The 22,611-nt window shown below is 38.7% G+C and overlaps 1 protein-coding gene and 1 long non-coding RNA gene across 2 annotated transcripts in view; both read right to left on the bottom strand.

Moving 5' to 3' along the window:
* Positions 1 to 22,611, bottom strand: part of smpd3 (sphingomyelin phosphodiesterase 3) — a 55,471-nt gene that overhangs the window by 6,207 nt on the left and 26,653 nt on the right. The window contains exons 2-7 of the mRNA XM_014033110.1: positions 20,495 to 21,202; positions 18,735 to 18,980; positions 17,651 to 18,647; positions 2,855 to 2,930; positions 734 to 895; positions 70 to 159 (exon numbers count right to left, since the gene is read on the bottom strand). Coding sequence (XP_013888564.1) covers positions 70 to 159; positions 734 to 895; positions 2,855 to 2,930; positions 17,651 to 18,647; positions 18,735 to 18,980; positions 20,495 to 20,796 — 1,873 coding nt within the window. The 5' untranslated portion in view covers positions 20,797 to 21,202. The remainder of the gene's footprint in view (positions 1 to 69; positions 160 to 733; positions 896 to 2,854; positions 2,931 to 17,650; positions 18,648 to 18,734; positions 18,981 to 20,494; positions 21,203 to 22,611) is intronic.
* On the bottom strand, positions 8,643 to 9,448 carry LOC106536306 (uncharacterized). The gene is made up of 2 exons (XR_001312545.1): positions 8,778 to 9,448; positions 8,643 to 8,711 (listed from the first exon to the last, which is right to left on the bottom strand). It is a non-coding gene; the product is annotated as an uncharacterized LOC106536306 (long non-coding RNA).

Below are 22,611 nucleotides of genomic sequence, written 5' to 3'. Positions count from 1 at the left end.
TGTGTGTGTGTGTGTGTGTGTGTGTGTGTGTGTGTGTGTGTGTGTGTGTGTGTGTGTGTGATGCATCACCCAGAGCCCATGGTTTGTCCTCCCCTGGCCCCAGGCGACACGGGTCCTTGTATTGAGTAAAAAGTGCATGCTGCTGCTCCAGTTTGTCCTCTGGAAAAAAAAAGACAAAGTCAACAGTTTTCTCAAAGTAACCAAAACTGTGTCAATGGGAGTTTCTGCCTCAAGCAGAGGAATTAAAATATCTTATTCACAAGTGATGGAAGGATAGAGTGAGAAACAGATGGATAAATCAGGGCTTTGTTTGCAGTAATGAAGGCATTGAGTTCAGTCAAAATGCTAATATCTTTTTATGTATGTATGTATGTATGTATGTATGTATGTATGTATGTATGTATGTATGTATGTATGTATGTATGTATGTATGTATGTATGTGCTGTTGTGTAAAATACAATCAAGAACTGTAAACACCTCTCAGTTTGTTTTTCAAATTAAAAGCCCTGGAGTTAATAACAATATTACACGCTCTAGTTCAATTCTATAAGGTTTTATTATTCATGCTCGAATCATTAATATTTTATAATAATATCTCACAGTGTGAGACGGCTGGGTCTCCACATTCCTCTGCTGACACTGAGAACAGAATCCTGCCTCGTGTTTCCATGTGGACCGGTTATAAATGAGAGAAAATGATCTGAAATGCACCGATTCAAAAGCTCTGCACACCTGAAGAACAGTTGTCGAAGTTCAGGTCTCCCAGCATGACATCAAAGGCCACCAGGTCTTCCAGAACCTTCTCTCCTTCAGGTGGTTGAGATGCAGATTGACGAAACTCGGCCCCCCACTGGAGCAACAGGTCCAGCTGCTCACAGCGGACTGATGCATCGCCTGGATAGGAACATGGAACAACAACAAAGCATGTTGAAGTCGGAACATTGTTCACCAAAACAGGCTAATCCAGAGGGCTCTTTCTTTTGTTTTCATATCTTCCTAAGTTGATACAGTTTGTTAGTTTACTTGTGGTGTTACTAATATTAGTGACAATACTGAGTCTCTTTCATTGGCAGCGTTTGCATCAGTCCACTGCAGCCAGAGAATCTGATAAACTGTCGTTAGGTACGGAGGGAAGGAGGTGAGCAGAGGGAGGCGACGGATGAGATCATGAGAGAGAACAGATGAATAGATGAGAATGTGAGAAACACAGAGGTGTCAGGATATTGAAGGGTGAGAAGGTTGTTTTGTCTTTGATTACTCCTGGCTGCAGCTAAAGTACATCTGAAAATTTTATTTTAATTTGTTTTACATTTGCATATTTTTGTATGTTTTACTAAATGCTTCTACAATGGACTAAACTTGATGACGTTGAGGGCGTGCTTATTGTACATTTGCCTGGGTGTGGAAAACGTTTAATATAAGAAAAATGTGTGGAGAAAAAAAAAGTAAGAACGATTTATTTCAGGCTGTTGGCTCACTAACACCAATCTGGCTAACTATTTGGGAAGTATTTATTTAATATAAATAAATATAAAATGAAAAATACTTGCAAATAATCAAAAGCAATTATCATAATTGTATAATTTGTGTGGTTTTTAGTTTTTATGTTAAGGGTTGTGCCTCCTCATGATGTTTTCAGATGATCCTTGCTTTGTGCAGGGTCAGTGGCAGCATGACCCAGAGCACCTGTTCTCCTATGTTTGTTATGTTCTGTCTTCTTCTGAATGGATGTTCTGAACTGTCATTTCATTGTGCTCTGTACAATGACTGTAGCGGCTAAAATCCTATATTTTAGGCTACTGGYGGTTGTTCTTGAAAGGCATTGGTTTTACGTGCGCTCAATTAAGATTCAGCATGCCGATCTTCCGTTTGACATAAAATAAAGTCATTTATTTTCAGTACAATGTCCATTGTCTCACTGTTTCCCTTAAGATCCACATAAATTCGACATACATCCAAAACCAAGCACAGTAGAAAACTATTTGCCTCTACCTATTAACACCTGAACAGAATCATGGTTGACCTTAAATAACCCATCCCCCCATCAGACACTCAGAACTCAAAATTAAATACGCCCCCTGGTGGCAATAAACACCAGAAAGGATAAATGGCTCCTACAATGACAATAAACTATCTATCTATCTAATAGCATTTATTTCTTGCCTCAGAAAGCGTTAAGATATCTTTTTCTCAAAATTACAAAAGTTCTGCAAAATTACATAATTATCTTAAATAAAGGTGATTGCAGGGATAAACCTCGGCTTTAAGTTCATAGATGTCAGAGGAGTGACAGATGTGTTAAACGCCTGAAACACCAGCTGTTCCTGCACACCTGCACTACACTAAAACTAAAGCCGCTCATAAGCCCAGGCAGCTGTTACAGTTTTAGCTCCAGTTATCAGTTCTTCTGCATCATGAACATCACACACAGCTCTGTTTTCCCTCAGGTCTCTCATTTGTTTCACTCCCTGTTTTCCCTGACTCCATCCAACCCCTCTCACCTTTGAGGGGTTTATCTTGGTTGTATCTTTTGAAACGACACTGGTTGTGCTATATTTAGGCCCACAACAAGCGTGGGACAAGCCCAGAATAGCAGGCAAAAAGAGAAAGGGTGGTGGGGGGTGGTGGTAGATGTGTCTCTGGTAAAAAATGAGCGTGGCTTTGACCGGAGGCTTTAAATAGGGCTGTGACGCCTTAAACAGCTTGAGGCAGTCACCATGGGAACAGCAGGATGAGGTACACGTGGGTTTTGACGCGCTCGTTTGTCCGAGCGTCAGCACATACAGGCACAAACATGAAGCTGAAATGTTTGAGAAAACCCTGCTGTCACACAAAGACCCAATGCTGCCTTACCTTCAATGGCGTGGAGGTGCGTGCACGTGAGGTATCCCACAACCCTTTGCTCCTGATGGGAGGTGCCCACATGAACCTACAGGGATGAAACAGGACACGATGTCACTCTGATGTGTTCAAACGGGCCCCATAAAAAAATTAATGAGTGTGTTTGCATGAAGCAAGTCAGCTGACAACGACATGATTAGATCATTTAGAGTGAGGAGAAACATTAGAGATCCTGAGGGACAATTTACACACAAGCTGGAATTTAATTACAGCATTTAAGGTGTGTGATGTAAGAGCAGTGAGGTAAATATATAATATGATAATTAAAGTCATTCTTGAGAACATGCTTCTTCCATAATAACATTATAAATCTCTGCRACATAACTCCTACAAATAGAAACTATACTGTTGCTTATATAACATTAGCATGATGACCCCAAAACGTTTTACTTGTTGGGATTTATGTAAAAAAAAAGAGAGAGAATTCAGATAGTACATGGCAGAATACAGTTTAAGCTGCATCTCTAATCATTGCACACAAAACAAAAATACTGACGCTCTGCAGATGCTCCACAAACCCCAAGCATCTGCTGTGAAGCCAGCCAGCCTTACAGAGCTGCTTTTATCTCCAGCTTTTTTTCTGTCTTTTATATTTTTATGCTTTAAATCATCAAAAAGCATTTCATCGCAAAAAAAAAATAGTGCTGAACACTATTTGATCAGCACTCGCTTCCACCAACAATGGGCCCAACATTAGGAGTTCTGACATTTTGTTCAGATTAATGAATGGTCTGCAGAGGTTGCTGGAGCGCGAAACATTTTTCTTTCAGCAGAAACAAAACAAAACAAAAGGCCCTTACATTAATACTGAGAGTATGTTTTTAAAATGGTGAGTGATTCTTTCAGGCGGTACAGTGGTTAGTGATTGACTAAAAAGTTTTTCATTAAAGCTGAACAGACCCTGATCAACCCAACACAGAGCCTCACTGTCAGAGTGGCAGGGTGCAGTGGTTCCAGCTGTTGCCTCACAGCTGCCCGTTCAAAACTCAGCTGAGATCGTACAGTGGWTTGGTGTCCTTCTTGGTTTTCTTTTACACCTAGCATAATGTGATTATGATCTTGTTGATGTTTTCTTCACTCCATCAGATACATTTACTTCTTAAGTAAAGGAATTTAACTTTTTTTCCAGTTTCACACACTGGAGTCCTAGTTTCTACTATTCTATCATTGATTTTACAACACGGCCTATCTGCTTGTTGTGATGAGAAACAGAGAAAATATCTAAAGKTCACTCATCACTTCTGAGGATGAGAAAAAGACAAATCTGTGATGTGCTGAAAGTGAAATATTTGCTTTTAATCGCCCCTGTTTATRTGCTTTTATGCAGATTTTTCTAGAGAATAATTTTACTTGCTCTTTATCCACGGCAATCATAATTATCCATCATCTKCTGAGATAATATTCAGTTTTATTTTGTGCATTCCATTTATATTTTGGATGAGAGAAATGGGCACATCTGAAGTTTAATATCAGATCAATCCTTAAATTTATTTTCATAAAAATTTCGTTCCATGTCAGACATTTTTGTGTGTAAAAGAYGTGTCCCTCTTTTATTGGTTAGTTTAACTAGATACAACTCTGTAAGGTGGACAATAATCAGAACAATGATTTGACTTTGTTTCCCGACTTCACTCCAACTGACAGATTGCTCCCTGTGATGGAACGGTGGGCAGTCCAGGGTGTCATTAAGGACCACTGGAGACAAGCACCAGCTCTCTGTGACCCTGCATGGACAAGCAGCTGGAGGAAACTGACGGATGGATGCGAGTGAATTCAAGAAAACTAAAACAGAGCAACAGAAAAGAAATTTGCTCAACTTTATGGATACATTTTAAACACCGAATTTCTCTACTCTTCAAGTAACAAAATGAGAGCAACAACAAAACAGCATCACCGGAGATTTAATCAGACACCTTCAGCAACAGTGCTGAAGAGTCCTGAAGGACAACGAGGCTGCGACTGGCAGCTCTGAAGAGTCGGTGGGTGGATGCTGACTGATAAGCAGGAATAAAGGGTTGCACAGAGAGAGAAAAGATGATTGCCGGGTAGATATGTTGAAGTGTGAAGGCGTCTGGGAGGAACAGATCTGTTGCAAGACTGCAAACATCTCTGCTTGAGGTCGTAGTTTCAAAACAGCTCTAAACACAGGAGCATTCCACTCGCTAAAATGATCCGAATACATCCTCAAGGAGGGCTTCTTTTCTAAGTTGTACTTAACGTCAGTAGTATGAAGTTAGAAAAAAGTGGCACTTGCTCACTTTAAAGCAATAAACAAGGTGCTTTTAATGTGAAGCTTTTATTAGTGCTCTAAAAGACGAATGTATGGCAGAGTTTTTCTTCAAAGAACCCAGGAATGTTTAYAGTTTATTTATGAATTTACCAGTGGAGCAGCTGGCCTCTGAGTGTCATGTTGCACTTACATGTCTTGATTACCATCTGTTCCAAAGACACTAACAGCATGTTGGTGAGAGATGTGACTGCATCTGTTARCAAGACAGCAGGTTTGGCTCTGTGCAACAGTTTCCTCTAACCTCCACGAATGTGACATGCTGATGGTCCAAAATGGATAAATGAACAGAGGGGAGAAACTGAATTMTGCTTTAAGATGTAGAGCAGACAACCTTGCATTGGTTTGGTACCAAAATCTAAGAAAAACATGAGATATTTTTAAGGGTGTATTCACACCAGGAAAATCCTTTGGTCCACTTGTCCGCACCAGGGTGTGTTCACACCTGGATAAAAGGTCTGGACCAACAGGGAAAATGAACTTTGGTCCATTTGAAGCAGACCAAATGTGTCAGGTGTGAATACACCCTTAAACTTTTAGGAATTAATCACTGGATAAAGATCCACAATTGATTAACTTTTGAAGATACCTCAATTTAAAATGGCCACTATAAAGAAATGACCTTCTTAAAACAACAACAAAAAAAAACTATATTTAAGTCAATGTTATAAATGTTATAAATATATTATTTGTGTTCTATAAATGTTATAAATATATTATTTGTGTTCTAAATTTCAATGAAAAATATTTCACAATGAATGCTGCGAGGCTTTGCCTAAAACTTAAACATTCACTGTTGGTGAGTGTTGGTCTTCTGCACGTTGCTTGAATTGTTGTAATTTTTTTATTGTGTGAAACAGGGTTATTCAATTAACGGCCCGCGGGCCACCAAAATGCAGCCCGCCAATTGGTTCATTCATCTCTTAAGTCCAAACCCCCAGTGAGTTCTTTTAGTTAAACATAGACATGTTTGGTGTCTAGAAATGTCTGAGTCTTGGCTAGAAGCTGGTAAAACACATTTCTATGAATATCTAAGACAGTTAAAACTGCAAGCAGTTGAAGACAAAACTATGAAAGTGGAAATAAAATTGGTTAAAAAATTTGGCAAATCAGAGATGTCAAAATATTTGTGTTAAATAGGAGGCATAATGTGTCATCATTGCATTTGATATTGTTTTACTATCACTACATTTATTACTTAGGGTTCTGTATGTTGTATCCATGATTAAATACAGCAAAATAAACTATTTCAAAGGTAACAGATCTTTGTAATACTTGTTTTCTTTACAGAATGACTTTACTTGCTGGATGTTCGGCCCCTGAGCCGCAGGTCTGTGGCCCCCAGAGTGATTTAGTTGAATAGTCCTGATATAAAAACCAACACTTGCACAAACCTTTACGAAACACCAGGTCAAACATGGATTTGCTGGTGTTTTTCATTATATGTGATCGATGTGAAAGAAATGCTCGGTTTAAATGTCAAAATTTTAAAGCTTTGAACACCAACTTTGAAACTGTTGGTGCAGTTTGTTAAAAATATTTCATCATTTCTCTCTGACCTTGAGGCTGGCGTGACTCAAGAGTCATCATCGACCAGTCTGCAAGGATCCTCCGACACAAGAAAGTTGTAAACACAAAGGAAAGAAAAAGAGAACAATGCACAATGGATTCCTAACACTTCTTGTCTGGTGTCTCTTTAAAAAAGTGCATTTAAAAAAAAAGTACAATACAATAAAGAAATTAAAAAGTGTTTTCCCCCTTATGAATCAAAAGCTTCTCGTAATGGATGGCACACTCACTGAGACAAATGGTGAAAAAAAAAGCTGCTAACAATAGGATTTGTTTTTGGCTTGTGTTAAAAACCTCTTGAAGGTTTACTTTAATACCAAACAAGTTAGTGCACCACTTTACAGACCACAGATTTCCCACTTGGTATTTGAATCACAAATTCATCTACTCTTCAAATAATGAATGTTTGGTTAAAGTGGTCAAGCTCAAAATGTGAAAAAGACTGATGCAAATTAAATGTATCAGATGATGGATTAACTTTCCTAATAGGGGATGCAATTAGCCAGGATATTAGTGTTTTCAAAYTTACAATGAGCTGCTGATGTCTTGATTATTTCAGAGAAAACAGATTAAAAACCATTTGAAATGATAAGGATAAATTTGGTCTAAAAAGGGAAAAATTTGTCAATAGTTAAACACTCCCTTTCAGCTGAGATTTGACCAGATTTGGGAAAGAGTGCATCACATGAGAGCAATTTGAATTTGTGATCACAACCTTTCAAGTATGGGTGGGYGAAGCATTGCTCAATGTTCCACTTYTATCATTAGTGTCTGCATCTAATTCACTGGGAGGTTCATTTCTCCCACACTCAGACAGCACACTCCCATCCTCATTCAGGAAACAGAGAGGAAAAACTCAATTCTGCCCCACCTATAAAAGAGATWCTGTATTATGAGAGGTGGACAAGACCAGACCCAACAAGAGCCAATGATCAGTGATGGACTAACTTGTTAAATAAAGAAGCACTGGAGCTATCTGGCAGTGGTTCTAATTTTACAAGAAAGATGTTTACCAAACCGCTAAATCAGCAATAATGATTTTACCCATGTCTCTGTGTGTGTGTTCATTTGTTTGTGCTGGTCTCAAGAACACATTGATCTACAACTAATTAACTTCTGGAGTTAAATTGAGTTTAGATGGTCACCACAGTTAATCAAAACTGGCAAACACAAACATGACAACTCATTTAAAAAATAGAAGCATTACAACACTCTACACCAGTGTTTGGATCACAATTCATCAGCCAGGAAAATGTAAATTTAACAAAACACTTGTGTGAATGTTTCACAATCACACTATTGAGATAATTTCTTCTGTGTGTTCAGCAAATATCTCGTTCCTCAATTTTTGTGCCACTTTTAATTGAAATATCAAAACATTTAATTCCTTTGGGACATTTCGGCTGTGACTTTTGGCATTTCAGCTACAGTATTTATACTTTTAGCCATTTCATTTTTTTCGGCTACATTTTTCCCTTAAGATGACTGGCGCTGTTTTTAACGGTCTTAAAACCCTTCAGAACCTTGCAACTTTTTGTTCTGGTTTTGCTCTTTTTAACTTCCTTGCGCTAATTTTAACTTTTTCTTGCTAATTTTAGCATTTTTCTGCTATTTTAGCTGCTTCTTTTTGCTATTCTGCTGTTTTCTACTTGTGCTTTTTTTGGTTAATTTGAGCTTCTTGCAGTTGTTTATTCAGCTGTTTGTTGCAATTTATAGCTAATGTTTAGCTGTTTAGAGCTACTTTCACATTTGTGGCAGTTGCAGTGTCTGTTCAGAAAAACTTGATCTTTTTTATGCTAATTTAGGAATTTCCAGCTACATTTTAGTTGTTTTTTTTTTTTTTGATTGAACAGTTTTGAGTTCTGAATAAGCACCGGACCAAGACAAAGTTTTACAGTTTATTGTACAGAGGTGAATGAACCAGGAAGTGCTTTGACCGGATTCTCGTCAAATCTAAACAGGAAATTCAGATTAGTGGCAGAACGATGGAGGACTTTCCAAAGAATTAAAGCCACTAACCTGTTTCCAGACAGAAACTTTGATGGAAGGGTTTGCATTCCAGCACGGTGCGGTGACATACCATTAGTTTAGTTGGAGTGTTTGGGTCTAAAAAGGCAAGTTCTGATAATCCGTGGTACAGGCATGGGTCRAGATCCAGGTGGTCAGATGGCTGGAGATACCGATCAGGGGCGAGGCAAAGAGCACGAGTCCCAAGAAGCAAGGCGTGAGTCGTTACAGGTAAAGCAGATGGCAGGTACTGTATAATCCGTTAGGGGCTGAGGCGAGAATCGTTGAACCAGGGGACCAGAACAAGGTCGGTATCAAAAGGCAAAAAACGAGACATGGCTGAAACCGCTGGAGAACCACAGGCAAGCTGATGATAATCTGGCAGTAAACTGGAGAGTGAGACTGGATTTTATACTGCAGGAAACAGGTGAGTGAAATGAGCTTGATTAGGGTTTCTATGAAGGGAGGGGCGAGAGCAATGAGCAGGAGCTGGATGTGAGCTGTAAGGCTGGGAACAAGAACATGAGGAGAAACTGGAACATGAAATAAGATAATAAAACTAAACTGAGGCATGATCAGAGCAGACAGGGACAGAATCATAACAGTTTTACTTCACATTTGGGCTGTTTTAGCTATTTTACAACAAATGTCACTTTAAAAATATATATTTTCTTTCTAATTAGACAATTTTTTTATACTCCTTTCAACATCTGGGTGCTACATTCAACTTGTGTCTTCTACCTTTAGYTTGTTTTTATGCTWATTGTAGACTTTTTCTGCTCWTTAAGATACAATCCTGTTTCTTTCTGCTATTCTTATGCCAATTTCTCTTTTTGTGCTTATTTTTTATGCTTTTTTCATTTCAAATTTATCTTGCAAAAATAAACATTAGTTTTCAACTAAAGTTTTCAGCAACAAGCATTCACATGAGCTTTTTTTACAGGAAACACAATTTCTCTAGTTCTGTTTGTTTCTAAAACACAACTGATTAAGGTGATTATGTTTCTTGTTTGATTTGTTAAAGATTTCACCACATTAGTCTGAAAAYAGCCTGAAGAAATATTTACATTGTCAGACTCTTTTCATTCCATTAGAATTGGGAGTCTCTGGGATTTTAGCATGACTTTATTTTCATTTTAGTCATGCATCTCAGTGTAGTACGTAAATAAAATATGTAATGAGATCTAATTCTAGCAAGACATCTTAGGGATAGATCATCGCTATGGCTCTCTTAACTCACACATTTGCATTCAAGACCGTTAGTAATCTTTGTCAGCTCTCATTTAGAGGAATAGCTCAATGTTTAGAGCTCGATGGGAYGAKWTATGATTTGATTTTTACTTTTTAGMTTAGTGTAAWGGCCAGAGAGYTGACAAACACTATAATTTATTTCAACACACATTAGCTCTTCAGTAATTATGTATTTTTTAAAGATTTAAATAAAAACACAAGTATGTTTTTCCTTTCCATTTCTTCCTTTTCAGTTTCAGTTTTCTCCCTCAGTGCTCTCCTTTACCCACACGCCACACTCTGTATTAATATTTCAGGAGCTTATGCATGCTTCAATAGGTGTGTGTGGACCCTGAAACTGACAAGAGACCTGAGGGGATTCTTCTGCACATGTATACGTGCACAGCCATGCTTATAAGGAATAGTGGACTTTCAATAAGTGTTTATAATCCAAGGCATGTGCAAAAGTTGATGTGCACGCAGAGACCCAGGTTTATTTGTGAGCARAATGAAGAAAATCCTCCACAGGAAGCAGGTGATACTTAAATGATTCTTTTTTAAACTTATTTATGAATACAAATAAGGCATAATTAGCTGGATTTCTTTTGAAATGAAAAGGCAAATGAGTCGGCGTGTGAGAAACTTTCCCCGACTTCCTCTCATTACAGGGCATTGAGACAGAACAGAGCAGAACTGCAACGAGCTGAGAGAGGTGATTTCACAGCCAACCGAGCCGAGCAAGCCTGATTATAAAAGCTCTGAGCATGCTGTAAATAATTATTTTAACTTTTCCATCACATGGAGTCTGAGATTTCACCTCACATTACTCACATGAGTTTGATCACTTCACTTAAAAATAAAGGAGCTGATTTGTTGTGAGGATGACAGCAGAGAGGAGGACTGGAGTGACAGATGTGTTGAAGTTTTGTTTGTCTCTTTAAATGAACAAACATTATTTGTCATCCAGTCTATAATGAAGGCTGTGATATCCTCATTAAATGTTTTGTAGTCACGATAGTCCAAGAACATGAGAGCATTTAAATAGATATTTGTCATTGCTTAAACTAATAAAATAAATCAGTCCAATCAATGCCATCTCTGAGAAATTGCATTCACTTTGATAATGTCTTCGCCTGTGCGTATGCAGGACTGAATCTGACATAATTAGAAATAAATGCAGAAATATATKAATGGACCAATAAATAAATAAATACACTTATGCATCAATTAAATTTAAAAGGGAGAACTTTACCTCATGTTTTATAATTTAATTGACCTTATTTTTCCAGCATAGTTCCACGAAATTATAAATTTTAAAACATAACTTACATTTACTGTTTTCAAAACRTTATTTTATTTTTATTTTTCCTTTTACTTGTACATGCATTTGTGTCTCTTAAATGATATATATGATGATATATTATTTTTTAATAATTTTTCTCTCAAGTATTTTTTTCCTTGTGTTGCTTTTACATTTCTGTTTCCTGTGTTTGCATTTCCTTATGTATTTTCTGCCTCATTATGCAAATAAGGTGGGCAGAGCTTCTCTGCCTCAGTTTAGCTTAAAGTTTAAAGTTAAGTTTAAAAAAAGACACAGGTAAAGTGGGAAATAAGTATTTGATCAGGCGATCCAAGTCAAAGCTGTAAAATATAAAATTGGAAGATTTTAATGAAAAAAAGTAATAATTGGATGTATTTCTGTAAATGACTGGCATTTGGAGTCAAAGATTGCTGCCACATAAGATTGTATAAAATCATGTAAGATTACAGATATTGAGGTAAAGTTTTTGAGCCAAAATTCATCTTGAATAAAAAATTCTGATTCCTGATTTCGAAGAACTATTCTGGAGACAAATTAGAAATCAGGGCAATTTAGTGCATGACTCAGAGTTTCATATTTTTTGTTTACTTTTCGAGTTTAACCGGCTGCATCTTTAGTCCTGCGTGTGTTGAAGAAATTAAGTAACGACAACTACATCATAAAAAGCAGTTTGAACACCACAGTGAGTGTTTTGTAGTGAAAAAGACAAAGCTTCACAAATGGGCTACTAAATCACTTTGGAACCTAAGTGGGAAATAATCTGAGTCAATAAACTGTAATGTCTGAAGTGAATGAAGGTCCCACAGGTTATTAGAGGCTTTAAGGCCTCCCACTGATTTCCATTATTCAATCTGGATTTGTGCCTGTCCCTATTTTCAGATCTAATCCATAGTGATGCATTCAAATTGTGTATTTACTCACAAACACACGTGACTTCTCAGCTTTGCACTTAGTAGTTTCAAATAATTATGAGAGGGGAATAAATGTTGGGACTGAAATGCTTTAATTACAGAGCCAGTGTTGGCTTTTCTCTCTTCAGGGAAACCTTTTTAATTAATAGTTTTTCTTTCTTCTTTTCCACCTTTTGCCTCCTCATCCATCTCTCCAGTGCATCACAATTCAGATTTATGCTGTTGACCTGCTGCCATTCACCAGGTAAATACCTCCATGGGGAAATCATTAAAGTGTGTGTGTCCCTWGAGTTACATTTGCAAGACACTGAAATATGACTTGAGCTATAAATTGTTCACAATTGGAACAAACTAATCAAGAGAAAATAGCAAAGGATAATTGTGGTTGATTTTGTCTCATTTAACAGGTAAATTAAACTAAACCTCCTGCCAAACTATATTGACTAATTATGCAGAGTTGCATAATGTTCGGTGAAAGTAAAAATATTTGGTATCAGTCTGCTTTAGGTTTTGAAATGGTTGCAGTTCAACACAGTGTACATCACAGAGATGAAAAACTGGAGCGCTGACTGAACATTGTTCACGTAATGATGCAAAAACACCCCAGTAAACCCAGTGAAACATCAAATAAACACGACAGCAATTATAACAACAAAGCAATGTGTTTCAAATGCACAAAACAATCAAATCATCTGGTCAGCACAAAGACAAACACAGCGTGAACACCAGGTGCTTCAAATGAACTGCGTCTAATAAGATGCACCCCAGCTGGCAGTGAAGCCAGCTGGAGGTTCACGGGAGGGAAGAGAGGGCCYCGCCCTGGGAAGCTGCCAAGACGTCTGAGGGATGAAGAGTGATGAAGAGTCAGCAGCAGGCAGATCAAAGCCTGCAGGTGGCCACGAGGCGGACAGGTTACAGAGAAAGTACAAAAAAAAAACAAGGTGATCAATAGTTTTCACTGCAGTCAGTTCTGCTGTTTGTCTCCCAGATAGTGCTCCTTGTGTCTTTGTGTCTTGTTATGCTGCCCCGTCAACTCTTGATTCATTTTTTTTATTAAATTCTCTTCCTGCTTCCAGTCCTCGAGTCAAGTCAGCATCTCTGCATCTTTTCTCACCAAACCTGACATTTGGATGTTATTTGAACAGCATGTGCAATCATAAAGCTTAGAAATCTCACACATGGAATGCAGAAGCTGACATATAAGTTTTTACTTTATAATTATGAATATAATGATTAAATGACTTTATCAACATCAGCCTGTATTAATATGAAGCTGATTTCCAATAAAAATAATAAAAAAAGCTACTTGAAACACATTCATTATGCATCTCAATGAAAATGTCAAGGTTTGTAATGCCTGGTTTYATATTTTCTAGCAAACTAAGTAAAAGTTTAAGGGTGAAAAACCCGAGTTATATCATGAGGTTGTGATTTTCTCTGCAAATGAAAGCTAGATTTGACTGTTTTACATTTCTGATCTGTTTTGACTCTTAGTTGAAGCTGCATCCGCTGTGCAATTTACCTTCACTGCCACTGTGTTTACATCCTTTAATTTAGATGATAAAGCACGAGTCACACACTGTGACTGTTTCCTTAACTTCCTTCATTTGCTTTTAGAAGTGAAGCAGGACATTCAGTTTGACACCTATTAACTGTGCTGTTTGCTCTCCAGCTCTGTGCTGTTTGCTGGTTGAATGAAACACACTCAGGATCTTGACATGTGGATTTTATTTATTTATTTTTTAATTTTTTTTTGCATCCATGTTCCTGGTGAACTTTCCATCCTGCTTCTACAACTACTCAGRATTCTTCTTATTTTTATGAGTTGGATTGCTTTTAGTGGAGTTGGTTAAATCTATACTTTGGCTTTGAAACCAAAACAAAAGTTTAAAGTGTACTTTAACTCATTCTCAGTTCTAYAAATACATTTAAATGAATGCACATTTGTGTTGCATAAAAATTGAGGTGAAGATTTCTTTTAAACAATAAAATATCTCCTCATATGGACTTTTTTGTTTTTAAAAGCTAACAATTGGTGTTTATGAGAATTAGTTAAATGGGGTATTACGTAATTRTTAAAATAGTACTGAAGTATTTTATTCTTATGTTTTAAGGTTTTGATTTGTTTTTAAATTGAGGTTTTCATCTCCCTACAATTAAATATGGTCTGCTTTTTAATGTTCAACAGCTTTAGCCTTTATACAGAACATTTCATTTATCATTTTGTTTAAGTGAATTCCGTCAATGCTGTTTTACAAAATAACAGACTATTTTAATAKAAAAGAAACCTCCAAATTTCCTCATTTTAATGGTCAGTGATTAGTGTTTWTTAAAATAACTTCAAAAGACTTTACAATGCATGTTTGAAATGAATTTATACATTTTGAGCTGCCACACATTTTGATGCTTTTTTTTTTACATCATAGCAGTAATATGTGTGTATTCAGTATTTTGAGGAGAAGCATCTGACGTGTAACCATTCAGAGCAGAAATAATCCAGCTTAGGGAGAACATTGCTTGCTTTTTTTCCCCCCTCACGTTGCAGCTTTCACTGAGACTTTTACCTGCCAGCTGGCTCACAGCCACCTTACRAATGTGACCGGGAGTGACCTCACATACACGGAGGCAGCGCTACAAGAAAGTGAAGCAGCTTGTAAGCAGCCCCGGCAGGCAGCGGGCAGCGAGGAAACAGGATGAGGCTGTCAGCRTGCAAGCTGTGATGTAGCATGTCTTTATTAGATCTGAGATCCGTTAGGGCATGTAAAGACACATATGAGTGTGTCTTTACATGTATCTATCACCTGCATCTGTTTATGTGCTGAACTGGATCTGATTCAYATCCTGCCAGTCACAGTATATGGCTGATAATGATTTCACACACTGTCAAACTTCACTAAATGCACACATATTTACACAAAGCCCCTTTTCTTTTGGCCGGTGTTGCTTCTGGAGTGATTCATTGCACTGAAAAGCTTTAAACTCAACACAGAGGCTTTTTTCTGTTTGGCTATTATACAATATTATAAGGACTGCTGCTACTGCAGCAAAAAAAAGGGTTGTGGAAGATCACAAAGGTACTGTAACTGAGATCCCTTCGCTGTGCATCAGAACGTGTCACAAACACAACCAATTTAATGGGTTTGTATGGAAGCATCAACATTGTACAGCAAATTGCAAAATATATACATGACCAGTCTCTCAGTGCTGAAAGTGCCTGATTAATGCTTTTTCCTCCTATTCACACAATAACAGACAACAAACTGAATCATAGCAGGATGTTTCTCTGTTCAGTAATGGTTTAATGCATTACAGCTTAAAAGCTCTCATTAAAGAAGCAGCATTTATTTTTCTTTAGTTTTTCTGGCTGCTCTCTTCTGGGCTGCCACAGCAAGCTGACTCACATGTCAGATTTGTTTYACTCCTAATATCAAAAAAGCAGCAAACATATATAAAAGCAGTTAATTTCATTCTTGTCTCATTAAAAAAGTCACTACAATCAAGTAAAAAATGCTAAATAAATTTTAACAATAGTGACAAAACACTCATTATAGAATWAAGTTGTTGGATATTACCATAAAGATTTTAACATCTTGCAACAATAAGAAAAAAAATCATGCTTTAAATCTAGTTTTGCACATGAAATTCTTATAACCATGCTAAGGAAAATACAGGCAGCTGGCAGGTCATTTTAGCTTTGACCCTCCAGCTTTTCCTCACACATTTATTCACAATTTTATTATTGTGGTATAAATAGACTTAATGGGCAGATTTATGGAGATGTCTACCAAAGTCACAGAGCAGCATCAGAGACAACAAGATCACAGTCCAGCTGAGCAACAAGCAGCAATCAGAGCATGAACAAATATCTGCTGCAGTAGAAACACAAAATTAAACCCATAGAGATGCTGAAGCTCAAATGCAGCTCAGTTTTCCYCAAATTAAGAAGAGAAGGGAGGTTTTTAGATATTTTTAAAGAGCGACTAAAATAGCTGTCAAGGAAAAAGAATTATAGAAAAGGTCAGAATGTATCTAAGATGTGATAAAACCTAAGTTTATTCTTAAAATAGATCAAAGTCATTGGTAATCATTTCTCCACTGCTCTCTTTACTGACCTTTTAGTTCAAATTATTCTGAAATGTTTTAGTTATTTCATGATGTAAAACATAAGGTTGTCTGATTAAAGCTTTATATAGTTTTTTTAGTGGAATGTTTTCACCACTCCCGCTTCAGCCTGAATCTCTACGACCATGAGGGAAATCAGAGCAGAGCAACTGGTAGGGGGGTGTAAGGAAATATTGATACACTGAAATGTCGCGATATTTCATTTCCCGATACTGTATCGATGTTCTAAATCCCTGTATCGATTTTTTATTAAGGTTTAAAACGTCAACTTTCCTGCCAGCCGTTCATTTTTAAGTTGCAGTTCAGCCTCTGACCGCTAGGTGGCAGCAGTGAGCCACCCATTTGGCTCCTCTACCTCTTGAGCGCCAGAGAGTAAGGGTAGCATTAGCATCGTGAGTAAACATTAGCATCATGCTCCGATAGCTGAATCTGAGTGGAAAATACCGACACCCTCTGCCTTTTAAGCTGAGGTTAGGTTACGAACAGTTACTTATTTGTCAGAGTGTCTGTATTCTAAGACAAATTAAGGGTCTGTGCGCTCTTTTTTCCAACGTTATGGAAGGCAAGCATGCATATATATATATAGCGCATGCGTCTAGCGTCTCGAGCTCGGCACTCCCCCGTGACATAAAATTCTGTCTGTTGCTCTCAATGTCCGGCTGATTGCATCAAAGTCCAAATACTTTAAGTTGATCCTGCTGTGTTTGCTTCAAAAATGCTTTAAATGTGTTGTTTAGTTTCTCCATTTATTTACTGTTTATTTTCAGGACCTGCCCTGCTGTTCGACCCACAGTTATGCAGGTCAGCTGATCTCAGAAACTCTGTGCAGCAGCTTCATATCATCTGTTTACTGAACTTTATGACAACATAAAGGCTATTGTTAAGTGTTGGGTGACCATATTGTAAATTAATATTAAAAACTAAAAGCTGACAAAACATATTTTCAAACTATTTATTGGCAAAATTAGTCTAATAATTGAAAACATGGATGAAATAAGAAATATGAAACTAACAAAATCAAATACATTCAAAGCAGAACACAGCTAAATGTATCAAAAGTATGTCTATGTAATATTAGAATTTTCTGAGACAATGAATTTTGGTTTTTCATTATTTTTCCAGTAAGAGGTTTTTTTAAATAGAATTTTTGACAAAAAATCGCAATATATCACCTTGCTTACAGTATTGCAATATATCAGGATATATTGTATCATGACGCCTCTGTCATGATATGTATCGTATCGCCAAATTCTTGCCAATACACAGCCCTAGCAACTGGTAGAAAAAGTCAAACCACTAACCTTGGCAAACAGGGCCCCTTTGGCTGCAAGAGCATCTTCTCCTCTCCCGTTTGGGTAGCACTCAAACCGCGCATCTAGGATTGGGTAGCGACTGGCCAGCATCAGGCCACTGTTCAAGAATTTGAACCTGGAACAGCAGCCTTTCCAGCCGTACCGCCCAACATCGCTGAGCACGTATGGAAAGTAGCGGTGCAGCTGCCGCCGCAGTCTTGTCGTGGAGCCGTGGTCGAATACTTCCTGCAGAGCCAGAAAGTCCAGATTGGCAGGGAAAAAGGCAGAGACCTCATGGTCAAACGTCTCATCTCCATGACGACGTTTATTCCGTCCTGGTCGCTTGAAGATGGATGTACGTGGGACATGAGAGAGAGTGTTATTGGAGGAAATCCCCACGGTGGTGTCACCCCCATGGTAACGGGTGAGGGACTCCCGGGAGGCAGTCATGCTGCCCATGTCTCCTCCTGCCAACTCCCGGTGATTACCAGTCTCAGCCTCCTCTTCCTGGGCTTCTGGTTCTGGAGCACTGATGCTAATTTGAACCCCTGAGGTGTGAAGCGGGCAGTCTGTAGGTGGTTTCTGCTGCATCCCCTCCCCATGCATGGGACAGTCATGATGGCCAGGGCCACTTTGCCCTCCAGTGGCATGCATGGGGCAGTCTGTAGCGTCCCCTGAGTTCTGAACAGGACAGTCTGAGCTGCTGTTAGTCCCTGTTGGGTGAAGGGGGCAGTCTGCTGTGGTGTCTGATCCATCATGGTGAACAGGGCAGTCAGTGCAGCCCTGCTCTCCTGCAGAGGGGTGAACAGGGCAGTCAGTGCAGCCCTGCTCTCCTGCAGAGGGGTGAACAGGGCAGTCAGTGGCACCTGAGGGATGAACTGGGCACTCGGTGATGGGTTCGATTTCAGTTTCGGCCGGACCGTTGGTGGTGTGTGTTTGCTCTGGACGCTGATCCAGAGAGGAGGTACGGCGGAAACCTGTAGCCAGGCTGCTGAATGATGCTGCACTAAATGACAGAATTGAAAGGAAGAGGTTTTAAACGTATTGATTTGGACTCTGCAACAAGCAGAACTCTGGAGAAAACTCCACTCACCTGATGGAGGTGTTGGTCGGTGAATCAATGTATATTTTAATCTGGGGTCGACTGGCTCCATTACGGATTCTCTTCCCGACCTCGCGAGCTCTCCTGTGTGTGTCTGACAAGTTGTTGAACCTGGCCAGGGAGTCTGGCAAGAGGCACACATTGGCACTGCAGAAACAGAAGCTTCTGCCTTGTGGCCTCCATTCTCCAAGCCCATCTTGTCCAGCCTGACTCTGCTCTGACAGGCTCTTGTCTGGTCTGGACAAATAAATAAATAAATAAATAAATAAATAAATAAATAAATATCAGAAGTAAAAAGAAAATTAGTAGTTTTAAAAATATGTTTGGGCTTTTAAACAATTGAGCACTAAATATACAACTTTCATTGCCTGGGCATTTCTTATAAACATCACTATGTCCACACAGTGCCATTGCAATAAAAGCTACTAGCAGTGGTGGGCAGCACTAATCTAAAAATTAGTTCCACTAACCCTACAACACTAACAAATATTTAGGTCCCCTAATTCTAAAGCACTAATGCACTGAAAGTTTTAGCAAAAGCTAATTCTAAAGCACTAAAATAACCCAGTCAACCCATGAGCATTCTTCAACAGACAACATGAGTCACATGTTGCCATGTTGCTCTCTCAAGATTTATCATTGACATTCCACAGCTGTATTTGGGTTCATATCTTTTTTTGTTCTGCTCTTGGAGGAGTAAGACACTTTTACCTTCTCTCCTGCCCTTCCTTATCTTCCCTGCTTTGCTGCTTGGTAGCCTCCTCTACGTTTTCACCCGAAACCAGAAATTATGGATAGTTTTATTTTTTATATATTTGGTTAGCTGGTCCCTTAATAAATTTTTGGAACAAAGTTTTCTTCCATGGGAGGACATGTCAAAGGTGGGACCTCTGTTCTGGATATATATTTGGATTCTGATCACTGGATTCTACAGATTGGCTTGGTGGTCTCCTGGTGTTTCTACAAAACAGCGTTGGTGGCTATTCAGGCCATTTCCTGTCTGTCTGACCAATATGAAGGATTGCCGTTCTATCAGCACTCAGACTTTTGCCTTGTGCGAGCTGGAACTCGGTCTGCAAGTGGTTCTACTGAGGGTCGCAGGCCGGCTGTGGTTCCTGGACTTTGCTGGCCAGATGGAATTGATCTTGGAGAAAGCTGATAGCTCAGATCGGTGGGATTGCCCACACTATTTGTCTGATTGGATTCGCTACATTGAGATGTACCAGTGGACATTAAGGCAGATGGAAAATTGTTATTGTCTGTCTGACCCAAAACATTTTCTTCTGTTCCCAAACAATTGATCACAGATTAGGCTCTCCCCCCATGTGGCCTTGAGAAGACTGTGGAACCAAATTCCTCCTGGTGTTTACATCGACGTGGCTCCCACCCCCCACCCCCCACCCCTCACTCCCGTCTAATCTGATCCCTTGAAGGACAACCTGGAGCTGCACAGAATGAACAATTCAACACCAATATTCTGAACAATGGCTGAATTATGGGGTTTTATCTTTTTGGGGACTGGATTCTACGGACTCATTTTTCAGATATTCACACAAGTGCATACAACATTCATGGCTTCAGAAACACACCCTCTAAACTCACTTACTCCTCTGGCCAGTAAATGTGATTTGATTTTGACCCAGCTTCTGCCTCTGCATTTGTATTCTGGGTTGCTGTCCTGACTCAGAGTGACACTGACGAAGACATTTAAAATTGGGAGTTGTGAAGACATTGTCTGGGATGACACTCACCTGTGGTAGGTGTACAGGTATGGTTGGCGAACAGCTTGCAGGGGCGCCCAAATGATGAACCCCAGCAGGGCAAAAGGGAGCGATGCAAGGAGGAGCAGCAGATAAAGGGGTGCAGAAATCAGGACACACAGGGTGAGGAAGGAGCAGGGGTCCTGGGAGCGCTGGCGCTTCTCCAGAGAAGTGGCCACGCAGGAGGCCAGGAGCCGGTCCAGGAACCAGTAGCAGGGAAACACCAGGCTCCATGACAAGCCATCCAGGAAGTGCAGACAGGCACTGGAGTATGGGGTGGTGTGGAGGACCATCTCTSTCACGTCTTTCCTGTTCTCTTTTTCTCCTTTCTGTCACTTTCTCCTCACCTCACTCTCTCTGCCCACAGCCACATACACTCAACAAGTGAGCACAGATCTGTTCTGATTACATGAACAGAAATGAATAAAAAATGAAGCCAGACTCAAGTGTGCACCCTCCCCCCTCTCTGGAGAAAGGAACACTACATGATTTTGGAGATTTCTATCTACAGCGGGAAGCTCAGCCTCACAACCCCACTTGCAGTAATTACACCCCCCATAGGAGGGTTCAAGAAGCACAGTCTAGAGATAGCGCATTGCCACAWTGAAAGGCATGCGCTTGATGCCGGATCTATGATTCAGAAGACTCCAACGACCTCCGTGGGGGGCATCCATTAAACATCACAATCTCCTCTGGGTCCTTTAGAAAGAGAGCAGATCAATAAGGAGAGGGTGGAGAGGGGAGGAATAAAAATGCAAGATATTAGTAACTGACTTTAATGATGAATCAAACCTAGCAGCACATGTGCATTTTACAATGTTTGAGAATGTATAAACCTTTCTACAGGTTTTTATGATTACATTTAAAATAAGTATTGATCCCACTTAAAAAAAATAAAAGTCATGTAAAAGGTAAAATGATTTCCTTAATTTTCTTCAGTAAAATTATAATAAACAAACACACATTTCTTAGAGTACTCTTATTTAGGTAAAAACAGAGAACTGGCACACTTAGATTAATACAATTGCATGAGCAGATTCCAACAGGAGAAAAAAATAAGTTGTAAAAACCATGCAGAAGACTTAATATTTCACAACAAAAAAGCAAACCACAGATCACAACTCTCTTTCTCCTCTTTAGTAACCATAAAAGATGACAGATCTACTACAGTGATCAACAAAAAGTTTGTTTTATTCTGCGGCCATTTTTTCACTCAGAAATTCATTTCATTGTTGCATTCCAGAATTAATCAATGATAACAGTTTCTAGAAGGCAGCAGAGTATTTTAACTGTTCATTTGCAAATACTTAAACTTTTAGAGATGATTAAAAAAAGCTTTTGGCTATGTAGGGTTTGCACTGAGCCTTTACTTAAAAAAACTAAAATCCATTGCCTGAAGAAGTTAATTACACTCTGAGACCTTCGTATCTGAGAGTTCAAATTTCTTGAAGTTCCCTAATTTGAGCTTAATCCTGTTAATAATACACAACCCATCATTCAAATAGTTATCTATTAAGTCTTCTAACACAAAAAACTTACTGGTCTTTAAGCTGTTTAGTGAAAATCTTATCTGAATGCCAGGCTCTGCCTTTATGGAGCTTTGCACTGCTTGATCCAAACATGTAATTTGGCAGTTTTCTTACTTGTTATTTGTTTTCTTCTTGTTTAGCTGCAGATTCCTGCTCAACGTCTTCTCTGAGATTCTATCATATTTGTTTATCTATGTAGAATACGCCCAGTTTAATGTGGGTCCATCACTAAATATCCAGATTCTGTCTAGTGCTTTATTTACACTRAGTGCAAACCTGCATTTCGGTCTTGCTTGTTAATATATCTGAAAAACAACTGGAGTAAACACTTTCGAACTACACCATTTGGATAACCTTTTTTATGTTTGACTTCACACTTTGCAATGAGTACATTTAACTCTATCTTATTACATCCTCCATTGTTCTGTAGTTGTTATATTAATTTTGTTTAAAACAACAAGACATTTTTTTATGCTTGAATACAAACAAAAAACAGAACATTTTGTCACATCAGGATCTGCTTTGGAACAAAATAACAGCCATATGTCAATGACAATCTGTTGTTTTCTACCAAAATGC

This window comes from Austrofundulus limnaeus, unplaced genomic scaffold (assembly GCF_001266775.1).
Source record: "Austrofundulus limnaeus strain Quisiro unplaced genomic scaffold, Austrofundulus_limnaeus-1.0 Scaffold7, whole genome shotgun sequence".
Lineage (NCBI taxonomy): Eukaryota > Metazoa > Chordata > Actinopteri > Cyprinodontiformes > Rivulidae > Austrofundulus > Austrofundulus limnaeus.
This window is presented reverse-complemented; position numbering and strand designations above follow the sequence as displayed.